Source organism: Sciurus vulgaris (genome assembly GCF_902686455.1).
Source record: "Sciurus vulgaris genome assembly, chromosome: 16".
Taxonomy (NCBI): Eukaryota; Metazoa; Chordata; class Mammalia; order Rodentia; family Sciuridae; genus Sciurus; species Sciurus vulgaris.
In genome coordinates, this window is record NC_136477.1 from 16966547 (window position 1) to 16991543 (window position 24997).

Consider the following 24997-nt stretch of genomic DNA (forward strand, 5'->3'; position numbering starts at 1 on the left):
GTGACCTCTAGGCGCCCCGCCCCCGTGGCGCGCTGGCGTCACGCCCCGCCCCCGCCCCTCCGGAACCCGGAAGTAGGAGCGCGCGGGGGAGCGGCGGGCGCGGCGGGGCGGAGCGGCTGGAGAAGCGGCTGGCGGGCTGGCGGGTGTCCGGGCGGAGACCCGGCCCGGGACCGGCGGCGCGCGGCAGCCGAGGCCCAGGTGAGTTCCAGGCGGCTGTGGGTTGGGTGCTCAAGTTCGGAGAGTGCACTGGGGGCAGCCGCCGAGAAAAGGGACGGAGTTGAAGGCTAAGGAGGGACGCGACGGCAGGGGTCGAGGGGGCGGGAACGAGCCTGGGGGTCGTGGAGAGGTTGAGGGGATGGGTGGAAGCGAGACCAAGAAGGAAAAAGTTGATAGGGATGGAGCTGGTGAGGCAGCTTGTGGGCGTGTGGGGGGGTGAGTTGTGGCTTTGAGTAGCTTCTTCGAAGAGGACGTGGCTTAACTGGTAATTGGGGGGGTCGCAGGAAACGGGGCTGGGAGCGGGGGAAGACAAGGAGGCGGAGTTGAGAGGCCCAGACTGGGCGAGGGGGCAAGGCCGGTGGGGGAACAGCTGGGGTGCGGTCGGGGGGAATGGGTACAGGCGGTCCTGGGGGCTTCTCGCGATCCAAGCGCTAGAGGAAGGGTGTCTGAGACTGCGGCGCCTGGCACCCAGTAGGCGCTCAGTAACTGTGAACCCACTGATGCGGTGGGCTGGCAATTGAGAAGGGAAAAGAAGTGGGGACTGTATAGGAAGAAAAAAGGAGAGAAGCCCCAACAAGAACGCAGGGTAGGTCGAGGGGGGGCCTAGGGAGAAGAGGGGAGAGAAGGAAAGGGCTAGACTAGTACCGTGTAGATGTTGGGGTTCAGCCCCTGAAGGTTTGCCCCTCCCCCTGCTTCCCCTCTTGATTCATCCCCTTCCTGACTTCACACCCAGCAGCTGGGTGATCTGGAAGGGAGTCCCAGCACCCTCTGGGTCTATCTCCCAATCTTGGAAACTACACCACTTGCTTCTAAAGACAGGACTGGCCAGATTCTGGGGTCCCTGAGAGCAAAGAAGACACCTTGGGGACCCAAAGTGTGTTTCAGACGTAAAGATGCTTTTATGCAAGGCTATCGGCACCTCTTCAAAGCTGCGTCCTTGGACTTAAGTGGGTAAAAACGACATACAGGATATCTTTCCCCTGGAGGCTCAGGGGTAGAGGCACAGTAGCCACACACCTCCCCTTCTTTCCTGGGTGCCCTGTAGGCCAAGGCTCTTTAAGAGAAGGTCTCTCCCTGCCTCTTTGGTTGGTTGGGAGCTGGTGGAGACTTTTAGATTGCGGCCTGAGAGTCCCAGGGGCATTTTCTGATCTTGGAGTCTCCCCAAGGAGTCCAGAAGCCGCTGGAGGTGACCTGGGCAACTGGAAAGTTGTGTCCTGGGCCTGTCTCTGTCTGCTCTGGCAAGGGCCTCCAGCTTTGTGGTTCTGATTGGCATTATCTGTGATCTAACAGAAGGGGGTCAAGAGATTTAAGAGATGCATCTGGGTAGTTTGAATATAAAGAAAGCCTTAAATAACCACCCATTCCAGAATGTTCTAGCCTTAAGGGAAAAAAGGCTTTCAGCCTTGCTTGCCTCAGGATGCACAATTACAGCCCACAGTCTTGCCTCCTGCAGACAGTGACTGTGGCTTTCTCTGACCAAGACACCCCAGTGAACAGGGCTGGAATCCCCCCACCCCATGGCCATACCCTTGCCTTCTCCCTGCCCCAGGAAGAGCATGGCCCAGTAGGGTCTGCGGAGGAAGCACTGTTATGGGTCTGCCTCAGGCAAATCTCTTTGCCTGTTTCTTCACCTGCCAAATGAATGGATGGGCCTCCATCAGCATTTTTTCAAAACCCAGCCCCTGTTATTAACTTTGGTGTCTCCTGTCCACACCCTCCCTCAGATTTTATGCAGCCCCCATCTCTCAAACACTCTTGACAGTGATCCTACCTTTGTTCAGCTTCCCACTCTGCTCTTTTATGTCCACAAATGATTTTTTAACTGCTTTTTTCATTGTTTGTTTATGCAGTGCTGGGGGTCAAACCTAGGCCTCGTGTGCTGGATGAGCACTCCACCATTGAGCCACATCCCAGCCCTTGTCTTTCAAGTAGAAAATCAGTGTGTTTTTGCATAGTGCACCTGTTCCCAGAGTTTTGGACCCAACCATTTAGTTGGAAATCCCTGGGCAAGACCCTCCCTCAAGTCCAACCTGGTGACTGTGAATCAGGTGGGGACTTGGGAATCTCCCCTTTCTTTTGTCTATGGGATCTATTTTCTTTCCCTAGTAGGGACTCACTAACTTGCAGCTTCCCTTTGCTCATCTCTCCCAGGTTGTGTGTGTTAGGCCCAGAGTTGGTTGTGCCAAGTACTTGACTGGCACCCAAGGACAGAGTTGAGCCCTCATTTGCTGGAAGAGGGACATTTAGTGTCTTCCACATAGAGTGGAGTTCAGATCAGATGGTCTATATAGTGACAGAGGGGTTACAGTCTATCCTGGGGGCAGAATCAGGGATGACCAGTGTAAGTGTTGGGATAAGGGGGATTCCAGCAAGTTTCCTCGGAAGAGGTGACTGGCCCCATGCCAAACTTGGAAAGATGCGTAGGAGTGTTAAACCAAGCGAGGAAGAAGACTTGCATAGGCAGGCTCCTTTGAAGCTGTGCCCTTTTTGAGCACCTGCTGTGACAGATTCTTTTATTGGTCCCTGTACTCTTCTTCTGCCAATCACCAGCAGAAGGGTCTGTGGTCCTACTTTCCTAAAACAGGCCCAGGTAGGTGATGACTTGAGAGATGGCTCTCTGGGCAGTTGTCCTAGAATGTAAAGGATCATAAGTAACCTTCAATCGCTGAAGGCCTAATCTCTAGAGCAGAATTTCTTGACCGTGCTGTCGTTGACCCTTGGGATTGGATTGTTCTTTGCCGCGGGGAGTGCCTGGTGTGCTGTAGGATGAATGTGGCCTCCCTGGCCTCGACTTGTTAGATGCCAATGGCATTCATTTTCCCATGGGTTGTGACAACCCCAAATCTCTGCAAATGGTCCACGTGTTCCCTGGAGAAACGCAAAATAGCCCCAAGGGGAGAACTGATGCTCGCTACTAAAATCTGTTTCTGTCCAGGGCCCACTGTGGCCTCAGTGGGGTCTTTGGTGTTTGTCCCAGTCTTGCCACACTGCTTCCTGGGGTGGCAGTGGGAGAAGGGGTGGAAGTGGGGTGGTGGCACTAAATTCTGCTGTCCAGTCAATTCTTTATCTGGAGAGAGTAGTTCTAACCAAAAGGAGGAGCTGTCAGGAACAGACGCAGGGGAGATAGGGATGCACCCCCAGAATGGGCAGCTGAGGAGGGACTGGCAGGGACACTGCAGGCCATTGTCTTGCTCTTCTTTGTGTCACCACTGACCTGGATTTCTGGAGGCACCGTCCTCATCTGGGAACGAACTGTGACTTTTCTTCCGAGATTAGAGATACTAGGGTTTCTTCTCAAAAGCTACTTTGCAAGTGGCCCCATAGACGCGGCTTTTGTAAGCCACCTTATCTCCTCCCGCATGCCTCCCGACGCCCATCTGTTCCCAGGCATACACTGTTTAATTTTTGTTCTTGTTGCGTGCATCCCTCATGGCCCCATCCTCTAACCCCTGCCCCCGCAAACCCCTGGCACTGACCGTGACATTGCTGCTCCATCCTCCTTGAGTCGGGGGGGAGAGACAGCCGACTGGTGTCATTCTGACGCTCCCTTCTGGGTGCTGCCCTGGCGCCCCACCATCAGCCCTTGTGTGTCCAGCATCCCCAGCCCAACTGTGCCAGGCAGCCCCTGCTCGGCCCGCCATTCAGCCAGCCCAGGCGTGGCCTCCCTGCAGAGCAAGACAGGCCCTTCTCTTCTACCCTCCTCATCGTCCGGCGTGCAGAACAAAGGGCCCTGTCTCTGCACCAGCCCACCACCACTGGGGGCGGGCTCAGAGGAGCCCCGGCCCTTCTCAGGATGCCTTTTGGCTGGGAAGAGCCTCTGAGATTAGGCATGTTTAAAAAAATGCAGCCGATGAGTTTGGGTTGCAACTCATTTCCTAGTCAAGACTTTCTGAGCCCAAGCCTGATGATAATAAAGTAGTGATTCAGGGGTTCGGCCTGTGGGTTCGTCGGGGTGATGAATAAGCTCTCCTTGTCTGACTCATCTGTGTATATCCCAGCTCTGCCCAAGTTCACGGCTCATGTGTACGAGAGAGGGAGCCCGGCCGTGGGTACTCCGTGCTGGTTGTGGGTACGGCTTTGCCAGGGCTGCCCTAACAAAGCACCACAGACCACCAGGTGGCTTTAACAGAAATGTATTGTCTCATGGTCCTGAAAGCCACAGGTCCAAGATCAAGGCGTTGCAGGTTGATTGCTTCTGAGGACTGTGAGCGTCTGTGCCCAGCCTCTCTTGTTGGCTTCTCCCCGTTTTCATGCTACCTTCCTCTGTGCTTGTCCCTGTGGCCCAGCATCCTGAGGACACAGTCACATGGTGAAGGTCCACCATAGGACTTCATTTTAACTGAGTCATCACTGCAGAGACCCTACATCCAAATAGAGTCAACCTCCTAAAGTACCAGGATCTAGGATTTAAGCCTATGAATATTTGGGGGGGTACACAATTCCATGATCTTGGGTAAGGGGCAAACTTCATTTTTTAGATAGTAAAAGAATTTGGGGAAATAGTCACAGCAGATAGAGTACGTTCATCCTGTTTAGTCTCACTCATTTCAACAAACACTTTTAGGGGTGGGCAGGTTGGTTGGCCACGTCAACTTTGGAAGCTCCCTGTTAGGGAATTTTCCAGATCTTATAATCATACATTGGAAGGTGACTGAGAGGCAGGGACCCCGCCCGGGAAGGAGTGGATCTTTAGGGATTTTTGCAAGGGATGGTTGTAGGGCTGAGCTTACAGACTACATGTGCTTTGCAGGTGATCCAGATGACATTGACGAATGGCATGGGGTGGGGGGTCTCTGTTCTCGGTATTGCCATGGTCACAGGGAGGGGCATCTGAAGGCAGCTCCATTGATGGGCTAAAATGGCCTCGGGATCAACTGCTGCCCCAAGTGATTGGACAAAAAAGGCTTCTGGAAGGCCTTAAAATCCTTCAGCAAAAGGGAAGTGTTGAATTGGGAAGCAGACTCAAAGCCGGCCTCAGGGTCGCTGAGGGGAGCAGAAATAGCCTTCGTCTGGGCAGCCAGGAGTCACGCCCACAGAAGTCCCATTAGTAGTCTGGCAAGAACTGTGAAGGTGCCCAGCAGCAGGCGACCTGTGACAGGGGCCCGAGCCTGGGCTGCAGGCTTGTTCTGGAGGAAGAGGGAGACCCGAGAACCTGCTCTGCGAGCCGCGAGGTGGACTGCGCCTTGGAGGGGGTGCCCGGGAAGTCACAGCGGCACATCACTGCCCAGGGCATCGACACGGGTCTACCTGCTTGTTGGGCAGAGCCTCTCCATGAGGCAGCACCTCCTCCAGCCATTCCAGGGCCCGTGAAGCCAAGGGACCAAGATGTGACCTTCGGGAGTTTGATTCTCAGGGCTGTTTAACTCATGCGGGGGCAAGTGCCCTGGGTTCCCTGACCGCTGCTTGCAAAGATCACCAGGGTCTTCCGCTGCCACGTAGAGGTGCTGTTTATCAGGGACAGGTGCAAGAACCCGAGTGAGAGGACAGCAGGGAACCCGTCCATTCCCCTGGTGGTCTTTCCGGAGTCTGCCTCCTGGTTGGGCAGGAAGAGAAGAGGTGGGGTGGGCAGGGGACAGTTGTCCTGGGAGCTGGAGCACAAGGCCAGCTTCCTCTCACTCCCTCACTATAACCGCCCTGCAGCCAAAGCCTGGGGTCAGACCAGGCCAGGGTGTCCGTACCTGTGAGCCCCTGAGGAGGATCCCAAGTGTGCAGGTGAGCTTTTGGTTTAAAGTGGGACTTCTGAGCCTAGGCCTTGATGATATTTGGGGGTGGATTGCTTTTCTGCTGGGACCATCCTGTGTGTGGCAATGTGATGAGTACCATCCCAGCCCGGACGGCCCTGTGGTGACAATTAAAAATGCCTCCAGCTGCGCACCCTGGCACATGCAGGTTCTCTAGCTGCTCAGGAGGCTGAGGCAGGAGGATCACAAGTTCAAGGCCAACCTGGGCCAATTTTGCAAGACCTTCAGCAACTTGGTGAGACTTTATCTCAAAATAAAATATAAAAAGGCTCAGTGGTGGAGCAGCCTGCGTTCAGGACCAGAGGGGAAAGCAGAGTGGGGCTCGCGCTGCTTACCAGTCCCCTGGGGACTGGCCAAGCCTAGATTGTGTACACTGCCCACATGTGGTTTCGAGCAGCACTTTTTGTGTTGTTGCTCTCCAGGTGGCTTGTCACTTGGACCATGATGACAGGGAGCTGTGTGAGTTGAAGACGGGGTCACCAGGGGCCCTCCTCTGCCGGTTCAGACCTGCTTTCCCGGGAGCCTTCTTTCCACATCTTCACTTTCGGGCTCACGGGACACCCAGGAAGGACCCAGAGCCTGGCCGCCCTCAGAGCCCTGCAGCTCCGCCTTCCACTGTACCCCGAGCCCACCTGCTCCTCATGGGCCTGGCCCCTGCCTCTGAGCACCTGCAGGAGCCACTGCATGGGACCCCACTTTGACCCAGGCCCCTCATAGTCCATGTGCCACGCAGCCATCAGGTGGTGTCCTAATAATGTCACTCAGGTCCTGGTGCTTCCTGCCTCAGTCCCCTAGGGCATCCCCATGGACCTGGGTAATGGAGACTCCTTCCCGGTTTCTGGGGCCCTGTGGGAGGCGGCCTTCCCCACCTTGGCCCCGCCCACCCTCCCTCCCACCTCTGGCCTTGGCAGCGCTGGCCACACTGGGCTCCTTATTCTCAGGCCAGCCCCAGCCAACCCTGCCCCTCACTGCCCTTTCCCCGCCTTTCCGCAGGCTTCAGCGCGTCTGGCAGCTTTGAGTGGCGCAGGCCCCTGCTGCCGCCTGCTCTGCTCTGAGCGTTCCCTGCCTCTGGGGCAGAATGACCGCCCTGCCCTTAGGGCCTCGTGCTCAGCACCCACGACGGGCCAGGTGGTTCTCTGCTGGGCTGGTGGGGGGTGCTGTGCGCTGCAGGATGTCGAGCAGCAGCCCTGGCCCCCCACCAGGCACCAGTGGCAGCCTCTCTCTAGGGGTGATAACCAAAAGTGTCTCCTGGGGACAACATGCTGGATTTCTCCTTTCCAGCGTGCTCAGTAACATCGGGGTGCTTTCTGCTTCCTGGTTGGCCTCACGTCCACACTCTTGCTTTCTCCTGCACTCGGAACCAGCCTGGGCTTGGCGGGCTGGTAGCAGTCGAAAAACTTTGGCAAAGGGCACGCGTCACCTCCCTGGGCATGGCTTCCCGGGGAGCATGGAGTGTCTTCTCTGCTGGCGCTGGATGAGTGTCCTGGGGCAGCTGTAACAGGTGCCATTAACCAGGTGTCTTAGAAAGCAGGAATTGATTGTCACCTCGTCCGGAGGCCAGAAGTCTCAGATCAGGTGTCCGCAGGGCTGTGTTCCCTCTGGAGGCTCCAGGGAGGATCCCACCAACCTCTTCCAGTTGGAGGGGCTCTGCACATACCTTGGCTTGTGGCTGGGTCCTCCCAGCTCTGTCTTTACATGTCGTCTCTCTGTACATCTGTATCTCTCCTGAGGGCCCAGGGCCACCATAACCCACCACAACCTCATCTCAAACTCATGATTTCTACAAAGACCCTATTTCCGATAAGGTCGCATTCCGAGGTTCTGAGTGCGCATGAATTCTGGGGACACTATCAAGCACCACAGCCCTCTCTCTACGACTCTGCCCTCTGACACTGTCAGCGTAGCCAGCTGCTCCCCAGGGAGTTGCAGATCCCTGTCCTGTCCCACCCCTGCGGCCGAGCTGCATCCTGAGACAGGGCCCCCGGCTGCCAGTCACACCTCCCATTTCCATAGACCTCCCGTGTCAGACCTCAGCCTGAGCCTGGCCAACCTTAGGTTGGATTTCTGGAGCCAGCCCCACTTCAGAAATGCCCAGAGAGCTCTTCTCCCCGCCCTCCTGTCACCCGCACCTAGTCGTTCCTCCGAGGCCAAGGTAGGGGCTTTCTCCTAAGAACCCACTTCCTGCCAACTCGCCTGAGTGGGCCATCTTACATTCAGGTTTGAGGTGGAGAACCCAGGGCCAGGTCAGTTCAGAGAGGTCCTCCAGCCCTGCTGTGCTGCCGGTGACAAACAGTGGGTGTCTGGGTCACTCAGCACATCCATCTTCCCCAGAGCTCCATTGGATTGTTTCTTCTTAAGGAAAAAAAAAAAAAAAAAAGAGCGTAGCAGGCTCCAGGAAACGAACACGGAAAGTGGAAACGTGCTGCTCCTGCCCGGCTCCTTGCACGGTTCCGCCGCGTGTTGGCCTTCTCCTTGCAGCTTGAGAATGATTTCATCCCATAAACATGTGGCTTCAAATTATGGCCTTATATAAACGAAGCAGCTCCACTACACTTTCTGGAGGCCCCATCTCGACTTCCCCAGTGAATTCCAACATGCTCGCCAAAGCGATGGTCAGAATCCTGCTTTTCACATTCGAGCCTCGCCTTTGGTCCACTCTCCCCGGCCCCCAGGGTCTCATTTGTGGTCACCTCCCCTTTCCTCCCGACTCCTCCCCACAGGAGGAGAAGGTAGGTGTTTCTCGTCAGAGCACAGATGTGTACCTGCACTGTTGCGGAGCCTTTTACCTTCCACGCCTCAGGTTTTTAAAAGGATTGTTCCTGTTTATTGTGGTAAAATGCATGTAGCATAAAATTTGCACTAGTGACACCAGCAGATTCACAGCATTGTGCCACCACACCTCTGTCTAGTTCTAGAACATTGTCATCCCCCAACAGCTACTCCCCTTCCCCATGCCCAGCCCAGGATGGCCAAGCATCTGCTCTCTGTAGATTTGTCTGTTCTGGACATTTCATGTAAATGACCCGTAGGCTCTGTGGCCTGTCGTGTCGGACTTCTTTCCCTCAGGGTTGCGTTGGAGGTTCGCGCCCCCTCTGATCAGGGATAGCACTTCATTCCTTTTCTGACTGAGTAGTATTCCACAGGGCAGCTGGACCGCACTCCCTCTGCCAATCCATCCATTGGTGGGCATTTCGTTTTCATTTCTGCCAGACGGTCTGGGCAGGGTTCTTTATAATCCCTCTGCTTGATTTCCTTGTGGTGACAGGATCAGGGGATTGTTCTCACACAGGTCTGTCACTGACTGATCCTGGCAGCTTGGTGGGGGGTGTTTTGCTTTTTTATGTTTATTTATGTATTTACTTATTTATTTGCAGTACTAGGGATCGACCCTGGGGTGCTCTATCACTGAGCTATACTGCAGGCCCTTTTTATATTTTATTTTTGAGATAGGATCTTGCTGAGTTGACCAGGCTGGCCTCAAACCTGTGATCCTTTTGCTTCAGCCTCCTGAGTAGCTGGGGTCACAGGTGTGGTACATTGTGTCCAGCCAAATTTTGTTTCTTGTTCACATTGTATGTACTTGGGATAGCAGGTGGTTGGGGTAAGAGGGCATGTTGACTTTGAAGTATGTGGTGACACATTCAGATTAAGAAAGAACACAGCTTTTCAGGACCTGCTGCCTCCAACACCTGGCTACAGCCCATGATTGCCTCTTGGCCAGTCTGTCCCCCACAAGGACCCCAGTCCCAGGTTCTGTGGTCCATAGCCTGCTTCCTGGCATTCTGGGCACAGTGGGGGATTCTCAGATTATAGGTTTCACATCAGATGCCATCAGGATCTCAAGCCACAGCATGATTAGCTTCCAGGACCCAGGCTCCATTGAGACCTAGTGACCAAAGCCCAAAATAGCCAGAGCCCTTTGAGAAGGTTGCCGTTATTTAAGAACATTCCCGGAAGCTGTGATAAACAAAACAGTGTGGCGTCTCCCAAGCCTCAGCAGCCCCAGGGCCGCCTCATATGAAAAGTAACTGTTTACTATTTAAGAAACAGGGCTCCAGTGGGGAGGGGAGGAGTCTTGAATGAAAGGCGTTACAGTAGTTGCTTCGCTGCAGGAAGACAATCACTTAGATCCCTTCTTCACCTTCCACACCAGACTGGGTGGAATAGTGCCCACCCCGCAACTCAAACCCACGCCCGAACCTCAGAATGTGACCTTGTTTGGAAGTAGCCTGTGCAGATGTGATGTGTTAAAGATCTCAAGATGAGCTCATCTTAAGTCCAGTAAGTGGTGTCTTTACACGAAGAGAAGAGGGCGTGGGGAGGTGGAGGCAGAGACTGGAGGGATGTGTGTGCAGGCCAGAGGACACCAGAGCCACCCGAAGCCCGATCCTGCCCCAGCCTTGCAGCTTCAGAACAGGGCGGGGAGCAGTCTGTTGTTTAAGCCTCCCCGCTAATGGCTCTTCATTGCAGCAGCCACAGGACACTAGTGATATACAGCAGAACTCGTAAATGGACCAAGTTAAATAAGAGTAAGTTAAAAAGAATGAATCCAGGGGAAGAGGGTCGCAGGCAGAAGCCTTGTTCAGTGTCTTGTCAGATCTGGGGCAGGATCGTGCAGTGCACGTCGTAAATAGATGGCACACACCCTGCCCACCCGAAAACGGAGCGCAGGCGGCCCTGCTCAGTGGGGTCAAGCTCAGGAGTTTTGGCTTTATGATGGCACGGAAGTCACATGTGTTCCATAGGAACTGAGCCTGCAGAGCGAGTCTCCGTGTCCCCAGGCCGGGCCACAGCAGCCCTTCTGCTTCAGTTTCCATCGCACGCCGTGAGGCGGTCGGCGCTGCATCACGAAGTGGGCTCAGTTCAGATGGTGCCCACTCTGGGTGCGTGCCAGCGCTGTCCGGTGAGCGAGCTGTACTGAAGGCTTTTGCAACTTGGGACAGTTTTACTGAGACATCAAGAGTTGAAGAGCACGTCTGTATTTGTATTAAAAATTACCCTAAGCAGGGCTGGGGTGTGGCTCAGTGTAAGCATTTGCCCGGCAGGCGTAGAGCCACGGGTTCCAGCCCCAGCTCTGCAAAAAAAAACCCGTAGGCAAAAGTATGGATTCATTTCGTACCAAATGACAAAGCATTAAGATTCTTCCTATAGGAAGAACTTTTATAGAGCAAGATCATTAGAAAAAATGACACCATAGACCTGAGCAGTTTACGAGCAAGAACTATAATTGCTTGGTGTGTGTAAATTTCAGAAACCTAACCTGACAGTCAAAGTGATGATGAGTGATGAGATACTCTCGTGTGTTCACTGATGACCACAGATTGAGAAAAATATTAATATCCAGTGCTGTTGAGGATGCTGTGAGATGGTGACTGTCCTGCGCTGCTCTAGAGGGACGTAAGGCTTGGCCAGGCCTGTCCGGAAGTCAGTTTTGCAGAATGGATCAGGGCCACAAGGATGTGTTTTGGCCTAGGTTGAGGGGATCGGCCCAGCACTATAGGTGAAACGACACACTGCTTTAGTCCTTTTTCTGTTGTTATAACAAAGTACCTTAGACTGGGTAATTTATGAAGAAAAGAGGTTAATTTGGGTCCCTAGTTCTGGAGGCAGGGAAGTCCAAGATCAGGCAGAGCAAGTAGATACCCACGGAAGAGAGGGAAGAGGCTGAAGGTCTCCCCAAGGTGGCTGCCCATTCCCTCATGAGGATCGATCCATCTCTGAGGGCTGCACCCCCATGGCCCAAACACCTCCTGTCCCAGTTGCAGCCTGGCTCTGTGCCTGTGAGCCTGAGGGTGGAGGTACACTGGGGTGCAGGCACGTGTGTGTCCTGTGTGGCATTCATGTAGGTGTCTCTGTGAAAGTGCATGTTTGTGCACCCATGTGCACATGGGCGTGTATGTTCCTGTTTGTACTTGCATGCACAAGTCTGCACGTGTATGCCCATGTGTGTTCGTGAATGTGAGTGTGTTAATACAAGAGAGCATGTGCATGCACTCGTCTGTATTGGTGCACAAAGTGTAGTCGCGTGTCACTTGACAGACATGCATTGAGAAAGTCGTGTTGCAAGCATGACGGAGCACACTTACACAAACTCAGCTTCAGCGTCACGAGGCAGTGACATCTACTTTTTTTCCCATCACGACTGATCACCAGGTTAGTGTTTGTTTTCAGGAAAGCAAAAGCATAAATGCACTGCTGGCAGCTTGGTGGGCGCTTTCCTTCGTGACCGCTCAGGGTGTCCCTGCTCACTGAGCAGGGCTTTCCTGCGTCTTGTACTGCTCCACCCTCAGGCCTCCGACTGGGGCCCAAAGGAAACTCCGCACCTGGACGGGCTCTGTTCATGTGGTGAACTCCAGTTGGAGCTGCGACTCGGGGTCTCCTCGTCATGCGTCACCCATGGAAGGAGACGGCCTCAGAAAGCCCCAGAGAGGCCAGCCAATTTTTAACACTGGTGGATACATGTCGTCTCTCAGGTTCAGAGTCTCGGTGCACAGATGGCTGGCTCCATTGCTCTGGACCCGAGTGAGGCAGAACCCCAAGGCGAAAGGTGTGGAGGAGGAAGGCAGCTCCGGACTCGGCACCAGGAAGCAGAGGGTGGCAGCGTAGTCTTAAGGGGCCACCATCACATTTGCAGTCAGCCGTCGACTGAAACGTCCCCACATGGCGAATGACTGTAGCTTTGGGTGTGCGTGTGTGTGTGTGTGTGTACGCGCATGTGCACACGTGTGTTTCCGTGTCTGTTTAAGGTCTGTAACTATGATTGTATCTCTGGGTTTTCTCAACTGACTTGGAAGTGCATAAGTCACTGTCCACCTTCCATGACCCTGTGGCACTACATGGGAACATCCTGTGACGGCTCTTAAGATGTCCTGGGACTGCCGGGAGAGCAGGGCTCCGTGGCACCTCTGAACCCCCGATGCACCCACAGATTTCCGGCTCTTTCCTTGCTATGGTGCCCAGAGAACTCAGTCCCTGGGCTCAAGGGGGGAACATTTGGAAAACAGTAGTTCCTGGGGAAGTGGGTCCTTTCGTGATCCTCGTCATTTTGAAAGCAGTTTCATGAAGGTGTGATCGTTACCCAATAAACCACAGCTCCTGAGAGTAGCTGGCCACAGTGCAGCATGTGTGAGGACCACGGTCCCCTGCACGCCCCAACTGTGACACCTCCTTCACCCACGAAGTCCCCCTGGCTCTTCGTCATCCCTCCCCACCCCCAAGTACCACCAAGCAGCTGTTGTCTCTATGGATTCATTTTAATTTTGTGGAATTGTATATACATGGAATTTTACAGCCCAGACTCTTACATTTGATTGAGGTGAAATCACATAACAAAATTCACCTCCCTTCACAGCCCAGCAGCATTAATAAGCTCATAGCATTGCAAAGCCACCATCTCTATGTAGTTCCAGAGCACCTGTATCACCCCAGGAGACCCTGTCCCTATTAGCCGTCACTCCCTACTCCCCTCCCCATCCCCTGGCAACTACTAGTCTTTTCCTGACTCCGTGAGTTTGCCTGTTCTGGGCATTTTGAATCAGTGGGATCACACACTGGTCCTTCCTGTCTGGCTTCGCTCTCGACATTGTGTTTTCAAGGTTTATCCATGTTGTATGTATTCTGTGCCAGTGCTTCATCCCTTTTCATGGCTGAATAATATTCTCATGCGTGGACAGACCATGCCTTGCTCACCCATTCACCTAGTCATGAACAGCTGGTAGTTTCCATCTTTCAGGTGTTGTGAATTGTGCTGGAGGACATTCACACATGAGAATTTGTCTGTTTTCAATTCTTTGGATCAAGACCTAGGAGCAGAATTGGTAGGTACATCCGTGCTGGGTTTTGTTCCGACTTCCTTCACCCAGTGGTGCTTCTGTTTGCTCTGTACCACCGGCTGTCCCTCCTCATCACGGTGCCCTGCTGTGCCGCGCGGCCCATCTGCCCCATCACTGGTTGATGGACATTGCACTCGTTTCCAGTCTGGGGCTCTGGAAGGTGTGAGTGTGCGTGCCGTTCTCTGTTTGGGCGTCCACCTTATTTCTCTAACTTTAATCCTGAGGTGGAGTTGCTATGTCACATGCGAGGAGTGTGTTTAGCACTTAAAGAAATCTCCAAAGTGGATTCCAAAGTGGATGAGCTGCCTCGTTTCACGCTGGTCTCTCTGAGGGTTGACGGGACTCTCCAAGTCGAGAGGCAGCAATGCTTGTGCCCGTCCACCTGCGTCCTCATGAAAGAGTGGCCCCTGGGAGGTGCTCACACGTGCAGGAAGAAGCACCCCCTCAGGCGATCTGCCAGCTGGTGAAGTGATTAGAAATCCAGTGCCAGGGCAGAGGGACAGTAGACCTTAGGATCCCTCTGCCTGTGGTGGAGTGCGGGACACTGTCACGGCTGTGCCCTGGTGTGAAAGCGTCACGTGCACTCACATATCAGGTAAGGAATTGGGATGTACAGCTGAAAGTACAGTTGCCATTTGGTGTCTGCAGAGGGCTGGCTTTTGGTCCCACGATGCTGAAGCCCTCTGTGAAATGGTGCAGTCCTGCTCGTAAAACCCGCACACCCTCCTGTGGACCGAGTCACCCCTGGGTGGCTTACACCTGATACCGAGTGAATGCTGTGGAAATCCCTGTTGTCCTGTATTGTTCAGAGAACATGACAAGAATTAAAAAGGCCATACGTGTTCAGTACATTTTTCTCCCCCAGCTCTTTTCAATCCCTTATTGATTGAATCTATAGATGTGAAACCTGAAGATACTGAGGACCAGGTTACGTATCTTGATCCAGAATTTTTTTTTTTTTTTTTTTTTTTCAGTGCTGGGGATGGAATCAAGAGCCCTGTGTATGCCAGGCATCCATATATCGAAATATATGTATTGTGTATCAATTAACCTTAGGGAAGGACACTATAGTTATTTAATATTTCTAAATTTTCAAAATAAATACCCTCCACCCTTATCGACTGCAGCTTCCCATCCCCGTTTGGACTGCTGCCATCACTGTGTGATGCGTGGCCCCTGGCCCTGCCCCTCCTCCACCCCGACACTTCTGCAGGACTCTGGCGGCCCTGCCCCACGGCCCGGGTGCTGAGTCATGCTTCTGCTGTGGCAGAGATTGGCAGACCTTCTCTGTAAAGGATCGCATAGCAAGTATTGCAGACTTTGTGGGCCTTAAAGTCTCTGCTGTGCCTACCCCACCTTGCCAGGGTGGCTACGTCAGTCACAGACAGTGTGTAGATGAATGGCCAGGCTGCCTTCCAATAAAACTTTATTTATAAAGTCAAGCAGTGGGCCAGCTGCACCTCCATCCCCACTTCAGAATGTATTCTCTTCCTCCCCTGTCCTCTTGGAGAAGGTACACCCACTGGGCCCCGAGAGGTCCTGTGTCATTCCTGTGGGGCTCAGTGTGCCCGGGCGTTTGTTGGCATACCAGCCTCTCCTGCTGGCTTTGAGCCAGCGTCTGATTTGTCCTCCCATCCTCAGCCATCTCTGTTGGCACACACATGACCCACACTTGCCTTTTGCTCCGGGATGCCAGATGAGCTATCACCAGTATCCGCTGCATTTTCTTTTTCCAGCAACTTACAAAAGCAAATGTGATTTTAAAATAAACTTTTATAGAGTTGGGGTGCAGCTCAGTCATAGAGCATTTTCTTAGTGTGTATGAGGCTCTGAGTTCCGCCCCCAACGCCACAGAAGAGGAGAGCGGGAACTTTCTCTTTTGGAATAATTTGAGATTTATAGAAAAGTCGCAAAAATAATATAGAAGGTTCCTGTCTGAATCTATTTTCTGTTGCTGTAACAAAGTACTTGAAGCTAAGTACTTCATAAAGAAAAGAGGTTACTTACTGTAGTTCTCAGTTTTGGAGGCTCAAAGTCCAAAATCAGCCCTTGTGGGGCCTTGGGTGAGAACCTTGCGGCGAATGGCATCCTGGGAGCACATGCCACGGGGATCACCTGCAGGAAAGCAGCTCTTTGTGAAACCACCCCCTCTCGGGGGACTAACCAGGGCCTCATAAGAGTGCTGTTAAGCCCCTCCCCGTGACCGGATCATCTCCCGCAAGGCCCGCCTGTTAAAGGTCCACCCCTAAGTATTCCCCTGGGATCCAGGCTGCTGGCACAGGAGCCTTTGGAGGACACACCCAGAAGGATCCATACTGCAGCAGTTCCCGGGACTCCTCCCTCGGCTTCCCCATGTGTGAGCGCTGTCCTTAGTACGGTTCTCATGACGGCTGTACAGTCCCGTGGGCAGCCTCCTGGAACCTCTCATGTGTCACCAGTCCGTCCGTTCGTGTCTCCTTTCTGGTTGGGGATACCTTTAAGGCACCCCACTGCACTCAGAATCTGGAGGCCCTTTCTCGTTGCTCTGGACCTCGACAGCCTTGGGGAGGACTGGCCAGTTGTCCTGCAGGGCAGCCCCTGGCTGGGCCTGTCTGACGTTCCTCTCTCCATTAGACTGGAGTTGTGGTTCTGGAAGCAAATGCGTTCTGAGCTGGTTGCTCAAGCCACTTCTCAGCGGCTTGCCCTGACCTCACCTTCCTTGGTTGGGTTTCGGGGACCCCAGTTTCCAAACAGGTTCAGCCTTGCTCTTTCCCAACACTCTGGCCCGGTGTTGTGGTGACGTCGCCAGGCCCGTGGGCCAAGTCTTTATCCACTTGGGCAGCTGCTGGGGGAGGTTTTGTTAGAGAGCGGAGGCCAGGAAGGATGTGGGCAGCGAAGGCTTAGCGGAGAGATGGTCATGGCCTTTGGACTGTGGGATCAGGAGACTCACCTTGGGGCAGGGTGGAACCAGTGCTGGGATGGGGCAAATTCAGAGGATTTGGCCTTGGAGTTGTCTGGTGACGTCACTCACAAGAGCCACATGAGTCAGGTGGAGGGGCTGGGGGTGTGGACAGTGGTAGAGCTTTTACCTCACACGCATGCAGCCCTGGGTTCCGTCTCCAGCACTGAAAAAGGAAAAAAAGACGCTTCCACTCCCACCCAGGGGGCCACAGCTGGTCTCTCCGGGCCTGGGTTGGGGTGGGGGATTCTGGCCACCAGGCTGGTGAGTGTCCCACATCCCTCTTCCCACCGCTTTGACTGTGCCTGACCTTGACCTCCCTTTCAGCTCCAGGACGCACTCGCCCCAGCCTGGGAGGCATGCTGAAGCCAGGCGGCCGGCAGGATGAGTGTGCACGAGGCGGGCAGCTCCGGCCGCCGGGAGCAGGCAGCCTACCACCTGCACATCTACCCACAGCTGTCCACCACCGAGAGCCAGGCCTCGTGCCGCGTGACCGCCACCAAGGACAGCACCACGTCCGATGTCATCAGGGACGCCATCGCCAGCCTGCAGCTGGACGGCACCAAGTGCTACGTGCTGGTGGAGGTCAAGGAGTCGGGCGGGGAGGAGTGGGTGCTGGACGCCAACGACTCCCCGGTGCACCGCGTGCTGCTGTGGCCCCGGCGGGCGCAGGACGAGCACCCGCAGGAGGATGGCTACTACTTCCTGCTGCAGGAGCGCAATGCGGACGGGACCATCAAGTACGTGCACATGCAGCTGGTGGCCCAGGCCACCGCTGCCCGGCGCCTGGTGGAGCGTGGCCTCTTGCCGCGACAGCAGGAGGACTTTGATGACCTGTGCAACCTCCCTGAGCTGACCGAGGACAACCTCTTGAAGAACCTCAAGCACCGCTTCCTGCAGCAGAAGATCTACACGTACGCGGGGAGCATCCTGGTGGCCATCAACCCCTTCAAGTTCCTCCCGATCTACAACCCCAAGTACGTGAAGATGTACGAGAACCAGCAGCTGGGCAAGCTGGAGCCCCATGTCTTCGCGCTGGCCGACGTGGCCTACTACGCCATGCTGAGGAAGCGCGTCAACCAGTGCATCGTGATCTCGGGCGAGAGCGGCTCCGGCAAGACCCAGAGCACCAACTTCCTGATCCACTGCCTTACCGCCCTCAGCCAGAAGGGCTACGCCAGCGGCGTGGAGAGGACCATCCTGGGGGCCGGCCCCGTGCTGGAGGTGAGCGTGGGGGCCGGTGGCAGGAGGGGACACTTGCCTTTCAAATGTGGGTTTGGGGTGGGGTGGGGATCTGTGGTGGAGCAGTGACCTGGCATACCCGAGGCCCTGAGCTCCCCTCCAGCACTGCAAAAAGCAGATCCGTCCCCACTCAGGTGGGCCCAGGCCAGCCGAGTCAGGAGACAGTATGTTAGCATTTCCACGTGGTGGGAGCTGCACATCACGCAGGGCCACCTGGGGAAGCACCAGGCTTGGTTCCAGTTTTTGTGGAAGGAGCTGGCGAGGCAGGAGAAGTAGGCTGAAGTTCGGCTCCGGATCATTGCAGGCTCTGGGCACGGGCTGCTCCTAGTGGTCCTGTGATTGGGGCAGGGAGGGGGAGAGCTGACTGCTTTGGGCTCGGGGGAGCAGTGGTTAGCACACAGGAGTTGGTTTGCAGGTGAGTCCTCACCTGACTCTTGGAATCAGCCAGCCCTGGGAGGGCCAAAATCGGGACAGTGGAGTGTGGGGCACCCAGAGGGCGGCCAGCCGGCGCAGGTCCTGGAGAGCACGTAGAACACGCACGGGGCACTTCTGGAGGGCTGCAGGGTGACAGGAGCCAGCGAGGTACACGGCAGCCCCAGTGGGTAGAGGGCGTTGCGTGTTGCCACAGGGCAGTCGGGAGGGGGTTCTTTGACAGCCCTCTCTGCAGGGACAGCAGAGGAAGAACCACCCTAGCCCCCCACACCCTCTGTCCTCTGTGCAGTGTCACTTTTGTCCAAACCCCAGAGGAGCCATCCGTACATCACTGTGGTTGAGCCTTCTGGTCACTGGTGAAGGCCGGGTGGCAGAAATGACCACATGGTGACCCCCTCAATGCAGCCATGTGACTCCAGACAGCGCAGCCACCATCACCTGGTCAGGGGTGGCATGTGGGCTCAGGGGGTCTGCAACCCTGAATTTGGGGTCCTGGATTCTACTGTTTCTTCAGTAGCTATTTTTAGAATCCAGAAATAGAGGGCAGATGACAGCGTTCCCATGGGCTCCCCAGCTTCCCCTGTCATTTGTGTCTTTAAGTGGTGTGTCTGGCCATCGATGTCAGCCATTGTCCATGTATTTATTGGTGTCAACCGAAGTCCCAGGTTCACAGTGGAGTTCATTCTGGCTGTTGTTTCTGTGCATGTGGACAGATGCATCCAACCATGCGGCCACCATTGTGTGATTCAGCATACAGGGTGGAGGGCGGGGTGCAGAGCCCACGCCAGGACCTTCACTGCCCTGCAGACCCGCTGGGCTCTCCCTGATCGTCCCTCCTCGGCACCCACTGATCACTGTCCCTGCGTTGTTGCCTCTTCCAGAATGTCACAGAGTTGGAGTCACAGTGTGTAACCTTTTCAGACTGGCTTCTTTCACTTACTATTGTGCACTTGTGGCAAGAGAATTCTTTTTTCTTTTCTTTTCTTTCTTTTCTTTTTTCTTTCCTTTCCTCCCTCCCTCTCTTCCCCCCCCCCCCCCTCTTTTTCTTTCTTGTTGGGGAATTAACCCAGGGGTGTTCTGCTACATCCCAGCCTGTTTTTTATTTAGAGAGAGGGTCTCACTAAGTTGCTTAGGGTCTCTCTAAGTTGCTGAGGGCTGGACTACAACGTGTGAGCCTCCTGCCTCAGCCTCCCGAGTTGCTGGGATCACAGCTGTGCGCCACCGTGCCCAGCGAGAACTTACTGCTGAGTATTTCATTATAGTATCTGCAGGTTCTACACCCATGGATTCAACCAACTGAATCAGAAATGTTTGGGGGAAAGAATTGATCTGTGTGGAACAGGCAGACTTGTATCCTTGTCATGGTTCCCTGAACAGCACAGCATAATATCATGCATATTTTGTCAGGTGTCATAAGTTGTCTAGAGAGGACTCGACATCTGCAGGAGGATGTTATCAGTTCTGGGCAAATAGGATGCTGTCTTATAGAAGGGTCTGGAGCGCCTGTGGTTTCGGTGTCCTTGGGGGAGTCCTGGGCAAGTCCCTTGGACAGCAGGGAACAGCTGCTCATGGACATGTCATTGTTGGTCCATCATTTCTCCCTGGAGGGAGAGGGCGGGGGACAGTCCTGTCCTCCCTGGAGCACTGGCCTCTTGCCCCTCCCCCAAGCCGTATCTAGGCTGCGCTGCAAGAAGACGTCTCAGTTCCTCTTCCTCGCTGAAACCATTGCATGGAACTAGCTGGGGTCACACGACTTGGCTCCCTGCCAGGATGTGTAGCCTGTTTCTGTTTCCGCCTGTGCAAGTGCTCTGAAGCCTCCGGGTTGTGTTCTGCAGAAACGTTTTTTTTAGTGGCCAGTGGGCCTTTATTTATTTATTTATTTATTTATTTATTTATTTATTTTCGCGTGGTACTGAGGATCCAACCCAGGGCCTCACACAGGCCAGGCAAGTGCCGCACCACTGAGCCACCACCCAGCCCTGCAGAAACCTCTTAAAAGCGGGTACCTGTGCTACTGCGCCGTCGTGCTCTGCCCTCAACTGTTGTCTGCCAGCCAGACCGTCCACTGCCCGCAGGTGCCGTGGTCTCCCGCCTGGGGTTTCACTTGGCGACGCCTCAGTTACCAGCAGTCAGCCACGACCTGAAGATCTTACGTAGAAAAATGCCCAAGTGGACAGCTGGCGTGTTTTGGTGGCACTCTTCTGAGTGGCGCGGCAGTCTCCTGTGGGGCCCCGTCCCTGCACTCGCGTCCCCTTGTCCTACGTGTCCCGCCGTGTACCCCTGTTGGTCATCTGGTGGCCGCATCGCGGCGCTTGTGTTCAGGGAACCCTCTTTAAGAACAGCCCCGAAGCACAAGGGCAGCCCTGCGGGCAGCTCAGGTGCCAGAGAGCTGTAGCGCTCGCTCTGTGAGGCCGCGGGGGTAGCGTGAGGTGCTTGAGGAGTCAGCACATTCACGAGGTGGTCATGTGCGTCCTGCGTCGCTCTGGTTTATCGCTGTCAATTTCCGGCCGTGCCTCATTCATAAATCAGACTAACCATCGTTACGCGTGTACGGGGCCCCAGGGTCTCGGCTTGGTGCTGCCTGGGTCTCCCACAGGCAAGTGGGGCCTGCTGCTTGAGCCAGTGCCAGGCTGCAGTCCAGCCTCGGCCTCGTGGGGGCCACGTCCTCACCAAGGCTCCTCGTGGAGCCGCCACTCAGTGCAAGGTCCCCTCGTGGAGCCGCCACTCAGCGTGCAGGCAGGTGGCAGACAGCCTCACGTGGCAGCCTGCCGCTAAGAACAGCAGACAGCCCAGGCATGGGGTCCAGGAGACAAGCAGCCGCAGCTGCCCTGGGCGTGGAGGGAGTCGGCGTGAGCCCCGTGGCTATCCAGGCAGGAGGCCCAGGCAGAACAGAGCCGGGAGGCCAGTCCGTGTGCATCAGGAGGAAACTAGAACCGGATGAGCGAGGTGCAGAGCGGGAGGCGAGGGACAAGCCGGGCCTCACGAGCCACGGGAAGGACGCTGGTGACATGGGTTCTGAATGGAGGCGGGACACGGCCTGCTTGCGGATCCCGAGGCACCCCGACTTCATCCAGTTCTGGAACTCGGTGGAGGCCCCTGGTGGCTCCACCGTCCTCCCTGCAGATAGACGGAGGGCACGAGGGTGGGCCAGGCCAGGGCGTCCGTGCCTGGCAGCCACGTCCAGGATGAAGTAGGCTGTTAGAAGTCAAGCCGTGCTTGAGAGGCAGGCTCAGCAGTGACCCACGAGGCTTCTGCCAGGTGGGGCGTTTACTGTCATGGAGCCCACAAGCAGGAACACCTGAGCCCTGCTACGGTGACAGAACACTGAAAAGAGGAAAGCTGTTTCGGCTGAGTCTCGGGGTCTCGTCCAAGCCGCTGGCTCCGGTGCTCTGGGCGGAGCATCATGGCGGCCACGCTGCTGGCCTCAGTGCCTTCCTCTAGGGCCGCCTCCTGCAGTTCCGTCTGCTGAGAGTCCCTCGGTGGATTGATCCACTGGTGAAGCCAGGGCCCTCCTGATCTGACCACTTCCCAGAAGCCCCACCATGAACACAGCCGCACTGAGCCCAAGCCTTCAATACGTGAGGCCACCTGCCCAGGGTCTCAGCAGGACATGGATGGGCAGCAGACACCTGGGTCTGAGTTCAGGGTCCACGTCCTCCCTGGCACCCTGCTGCCTCTGCAGCAGTTTCTCTCTTTGTTGAGGACCATGCAGGACATGGCCACGTTTCCTCTGGCTGCCATGACGTAATACCTCAGACCAGGGGGCTGCGGATCAGAACGAGTTCTCTTATGGTTCTGGAGGCCACAGGTGCAGAATCAAGGTGTCTGCAGGGCCACACTCCCTCCGAAGTCCATAGGTAGAATCACCCACACCCCAGCTTCTGGAGGCTCCAGGGCTCCTTGGCTTGTGACTGCGTTGCTCCAGCCTTTGCCTCTGTAGGCAGGGATATTCTGGTGTCTGTCTGCACCTGTCCTTTAGTCAGGATGCCACTCTTTGGGTTTAGGACCCATCTTAACCCAGTGTCACCTCATCCTAACCAGTTGCATCTGCAGGGACCTTCACTGTGCTTTGAGTGTACCCTCCAGAGTTTCCTGAGCTTGGCCCCAGTATGCTAGGAGTGTTGAGGTGGTAGAACCCTTAAGAGTGGGGCCTAGCCAGGCACCATGGTGCTTGCAGTGGCTCAGGAGGCTGAAGCAGGAGACTTACAAGTTCAAGGCAGCCTCAGCAACTTAACTAGACCCTGTCTCAAAATGAAAAATAAAAAGGGCTGGGGATGTGGCTCAGTGGTTAAGCACCCCTGGGTTCAACTCCCTGATACCAAAAAAAAAAAAAAAGGCCGATGGGGCCTCAGGCAAGGTGTCGGGTCCCGGGACGCTGTCTGCGGAGGGATTCTTGCTGGCTTCTAGGAGTGAGTTGTCATAGGGCGAGGCCACCCCCGCATTCTTGGCCCCTCTGCATGCAGCTTTTGGGGTTCAGCTTATCTGAAGTAGAACAGCATAAAAAGAGGAAAGGCTTGGTTTGGCTCAGTTTTGGAGGCTTCAAGCCCTGATGAATTAGTCTGTTGGCTTAGGGCCTGTGGTAAGGCAGTAAGGACATCGTGGCAGAGGAAGTTGCTCACCTCATGATGGCCGGGAAGCAAAAAAGAAGAGACCAGGGTCCACTGTCCCTTCAAGGACACATCCCCATATGATCAGAAGACTTCCCTCTAGGCACCACCTCCTAAAGATTCTATCAGCCCTCGTAGCTCCCCCGCTGGGGACCAGGCCTTCAGCACGTGGGCCTTCAGGGGCATTCCAGATCAACACCGTAGCACAGCTGGTTTCTTTCCCACTTCCCTGCCATGCTGTGACGCAGCCAGAGAGCTCTCACCAGACAGATGGGCCACCCTATTCTTGGGACTTTTAGCCTCTAAAACTGTGCGCCCAGTGAGCTGTGTTCTTTATAAGGTGCCTAGCCTCAGGTGTTTTGTTATAGCAAAAGAAAACAGACTAATAAAACCTTGTTTCCAAATAACGTCACACTTTCAGGCTCTGGGACTGAGAGTTTGGACTCCATCTCTGTTAGCAGGGGACACAGGTCAGCCTCAGTAGCCCCCCTCAAGTAACAAGCTGTGGCATTTTGTGCCTCTGACCCTGAGGGCCTCCCCAGCTCCACTGTCATCATGGGACCTGTGATTCCTGCCCTGATGCCGGTCCTGCCTCCCTGCCTGTACCTCCTGTCCTGCCGTGGCCCTGAGGGATTCTGGCAAGCTGTCCTAGACGTGGTGGATGGCCCTTAGTCACCCTTCGTGAGTCAGACGCCTGATCTCGTCAGACTGCCTCCTTGGGGCCTCAACAGCTTGGGCCAGCGAGGCCAATTTTCGCCAGCAGTCATAAGCTGCTCGAGGGTGGTGCCCACACCGGGTTCCAGAATGAACTTGAGCCAGCTCCACGTCGTGGCGGCAAACGTGCTTCCTGGGCATCTGCCTGCAGCGGGCCTGGCTTTGCTGAGAGCCGGTTTCTCAGCAGGGTCTGGCGGGGCTGTCTTTCTCCAAGGTGGGGGCCTCTTGGGCATTGAGCTGTGTTCAGATGATACCAGTAGAACCTCCCCCCAGCAGGTGGGACAACCAAAAATGTCCCCAGACATAGTCTCTGTCCCCTGAGAACAGAATCTCCCCTGCGTGAGAACTTCCACCGTAGAACTACCCCGTGAGGTCCAGTCGCAATTAACTTTAGGCGCTGAGCATATAGATGCCATCCGCAGTCCCAGGCGCTCTGAAGTGACCCCATTACTTTCTGGTAGGGGGCTCATTACTCGCCATGTCCTGAGGCCGCTGGGTGTCAGGCTCTGGGTCCTGGCCCACCACCATCTCCGAGTCGCATGGCACCGCCGCCTCCTTACAGATGAGGAAACTGAGCTGGCATGCAGGTTCCTGGTGGCCTCTGTCAACACAGGGCAGCAGTCAGTGACTTCCACAGAAACTCTCACAAACAGGAGGAGAAGTTTTTATCCTCATTGAAACCAAAAGTCCAGAATCAAAGTGGGCAGGGTTGGTTCCACCTGGAGACCGAGGGAGAATCCATCCCCTATCTCTCTGGCCTCTGGTGGCTCTGGCAGTCGTTGGGGTTCCTTGGCCTGTAGATGTGTCACCCGATCTCCGCCTCCATCTTCATGTGGCCTCCTGCCCTCTGTGGGTCTCTGTGTCCCTAATCTCATCCTCTTCTCGTCATGGGTTTAGGGTTCACCCTAAATCATGGATGACCTCATCTTTAGACCCTTATCTTAATTACATCTGTAAAAACTTGTTTCCACATAAGGTCACGGTCACGGCTTCTGGGGTTCAGGTCTTAGAAGTGTCTTTTTGGGGATTCTCCAGGCCACATGCCACATGCCACAGGCAGCTGCAGCCGTGCCAACGCGACCCTGCCTGGCTGGCTCCTCTCACGGCCTCTCTGTCTTTGACGAGGTTCTCCTTCCACCCATCGCAGGCTGCGGAAGGCGGGGAGCCACGCACTTGCAGCATTCGGGGCTTTCTCTCAGCTCCCCGAAAGGAGAAGTTGAGTCGCTCTGAGGTTAGGGTATCACCAGGTGCCCGCCCCCAACCTCCTCGCTGTGC

General features: G+C 55.2%; 1 protein-coding gene across 1 annotated transcript in view; it reads left to right on the top strand.

Annotated features, from left to right (window-relative positions):
* Positions 1-66: 66 nt before the first annotated feature.
* MYO9B (myosin IXB) overlaps positions 67-24997 on the top strand; it is a 92689-nt gene continuing 67758 nt past the window's right edge. The window contains 2 exon segments of the mRNA XM_079116629.1: positions 67-198; positions 17055-17951. Of these exon segments, the coding sequence (XP_078972755.1) occupies positions 17112-17951 (840 nt within the window). The 5' untranslated portion in view covers positions 67-198; positions 17055-17111.